At 37.9% G+C, this 2,791-nt stretch overlaps 1 protein-coding gene across 1 annotated transcript in view; it reads right to left on the bottom strand.

Annotated features, from left to right (window-relative positions):
• Window positions 1–2,543, bottom strand: part of LOC125868514 (uncharacterized) — a 5,959-nt gene extending 3,416 nt beyond the window's left edge. The window contains exons 1-7 of the mRNA XM_049549142.1: window positions 2,307–2,543; window positions 1,953–2,099; window positions 1,468–1,640; window positions 1,190–1,267; window positions 835–1,009; window positions 389–738; window positions 78–183 (exon numbers count right to left, since the gene is read on the bottom strand). Coding sequence (XP_049405099.1) covers window positions 78–183; window positions 389–738; window positions 835–1,009; window positions 1,190–1,267; window positions 1,468–1,640; window positions 1,953–2,099; window positions 2,307–2,543 — 1,266 coding nt within the window. The remainder of the gene's footprint in view (window positions 1–77; window positions 184–388; window positions 739–834; window positions 1,010–1,189; window positions 1,268–1,467; window positions 1,641–1,952; window positions 2,100–2,306) is intronic.
• Window positions 2,544–2,791: the final 248 nt, after the last annotated feature.

Here is a 2,791-nt window from a genome sequence, read left to right as displayed (position 1 = left end):
ACAGGTAAAGGAGTATAAAGACCATGCAGCAATGTTCTAGACTTAGCCTGTTTACATTCAAGACAATAAGAACACACTTTTTCAACATCATTTCTCATGCTAGGCCAATAAAAATGATCAGACAGTATTTTCAGTGCTTTGGGTACACCAAAATGTCCCATTAGCCCTCCACAATGTGCTTCCCTAACAAATAGTTCACGCAACGAGCAGTTAGGAACACATAATTTATTTTCCTTGAATAGAAATTCATCTTGAAGATTAAATTTCTCAAAGGGACCTAACTTACATTCAGCAAAAATCTCACCAAAATCAGAATCATTAGCATAGAGAAACTTGATTTGGTCAAAACCCAACAACTTTGAAGTAAGAGTAGAGATCATAAACATACCTTCTTGAGAGTGCATCAGCAACCACATTCTCCTTTGCTTGTTTGTAAGCAATTACATAAGGAAAAGTTTCAATAAACTCTACCCATTTAGCATGCCTACGACTAAGTTTACCTTGCCTCTTCAAGTATTTTAATGACTCATGATCAGTCTTGACCACATATTCTCGAGGCCACAAGTAGTGCTGCCATGTAGCTAACGCCCTTACCAAGACATATAGCTCCTTATCATAAGTTGAGTAGTTCAATGTTGCTCCACTTAGCTTTTCACTAAAGTAGGCAATTGGCTTGGAGTCTTGCAGCAAAACTGCACCTATGCCCTTACCAGAGGCATCACACTCAACTTCAAAAGACTTAGAAAAATCAGGCAATTACAAAAGAGGAGCAGAACACAATTTATCCTTCAACAAGTTAAATGCATCCTCTTGTTCCTTTCCCCATGTAAATACCTTATCTTTTTTAATGACTTCAGTTAAAGGAGCAGCAATGGTGCTAAAGTCTCGCACAAACCTCCTATAAAAACGAGCAAGGCCATGAAAACTCCTAACTTCAGTTACACTATTAGGTTTAGGCCATTCTTTTATTGCCTTGATTTTCTCATCATCTACTTCAACTCCCTTAGAACTGACCACAAAACCTAAGAAAACCACACGATCCACACAGTGTTCATCTAGATTTTGAGAAAAGATCAAGATGTCATCAAAATACACCACAATAAATTTTCCATGGAAATATTTAAAAACATGATTCATTAGTCTCATAAAAGTGCTTGGTACATTAGTCAAGCCAAAGGGCATAACTAACCACTCAGAAAGTCCATTTTTGGTCTTAAAAGCAGTTTTCCATTTATCTCCAGGATTCATATGAATCTGATGGTAACCACTATTTAGATCAATTTTAGAAAAGATTTTGGAACCATACAGTTGGTCCAACATGTCATCAAGACGAGGGATAGGATGGCGATACTTTACCGTTATCTTGTTGATGGCTCGACAATCTACACACATCCTCCATGTTCCATCCTTTTTGGGAACCAATAGGACTGGAACAGAGCATGGGCTCATACTCTCTCGAACAAATACCTTTTCAAGCAATCTTCAACTTGCCTTTGTAATTCTTTGGTATCTTCAGGATTGCTCCTATAGGCAGGCCTATTAGGAAGTTGAGACCCAGGCACAAAGTCTATTTGGTGCTCAATCCCTGTCAAAGGTGGCAATCCCTTTGGAGTGTCATCAGGAAAAACATCTTCCAAATTCTGCAAAAGAGAAGAAACACTATTTGGCAAAGAAGGAGTTAGTTGTTCAAAATTAATCAATACTTCTTTATAAGTAAGTAGTATTATGGGCAGCCCCTCTCTCCTAGCATTCAAACACTCTTTGGCTTTTATATAAAGGCTCTCATTTTTCTTTTCCTTAGCCTCTTTCCTCTCTCAAAAATATTTTATTTTGTTACTCACACCCTTTTTTACCTCTTTACTTAGATCGCTGCCCTCTCTCTCTTTCTCTCGGCCATCTCTTTTTTTTTCTGTCTCTTGACCTTTTTCTTTTCCCTCAAGCTCACTTTTTACCTCTCCCTTTTGTTTTCCCATTGTTTCCCTCAATCGTTTTTGATCTTCAAACACTTGAGAAGGAGATAATGGTGCAATATACTTCTTAACATTATGCAGAAGACTATACCTATTCTTTCTCCCATGATGAGTAGTATCCCTATCATACTGCCAAGGTCGGCCAAGTAAAACATGACATGATTGCATTGGAACTACATCACAAAGAATTTCATCTTCATACCTACCAACATTGAATGAAATCATGCATTGTTTGTTTACTTTTACTTCTCCACAATCATTCAACCATCAGAGCCTATATGGGGTAGAGCGCTTCATGCATGCAATTCCTAGTTTATCCAACAAGTATGAACTCACCACATTTGCACAACTTCCCCCATCAATAATCATAGAATAAGTCTTCCTTTTTATCCCACACCTAGTATGAAACAAATTCTCTCTCTGCCCTTCATCAACACTACCCAAATTGATAGTCATAATTCTCCTAACCACCCCAATTATACCATCATTAGGCAGTTCCAAATCATCTTCCTCACTTACACCTTCTCCCTCTTCTTCTTCCCCGTCACTTTTTTTCACTCTCATATTCTCCATTCTCTCTAAGTAGGATCTTCCTTCTACTTGGACATTCATGCATCATATGCCCCCTTCCATGACATTTGTGACATTGAATAAAACTTGAAGGTTTAGAAGATTTAGGATTAAAGGTTTTACCTCCCTTCTCAACTTTACCTTTACCTTTATCATCTTGAGGTTTGGAAGGAGCTTTCCCTTCTTGAGTTGACCATGGCTTCTTAGAGATAGTGTTTGGTCGACTTCTCCATGAGTTATTTTGCTGCTTT

The sequence above is a fragment of the Solanum stenotomum genome, chromosome 6 (genome assembly GCF_019186545.1).
Source record: "Solanum stenotomum isolate F172 chromosome 6, ASM1918654v1, whole genome shotgun sequence".
Taxonomy (NCBI): domain Eukaryota; kingdom Viridiplantae; phylum Streptophyta; class Magnoliopsida; order Solanales; family Solanaceae; genus Solanum; species Solanum stenotomum.
This window is presented reverse-complemented; position numbering and strand designations above follow the sequence as displayed.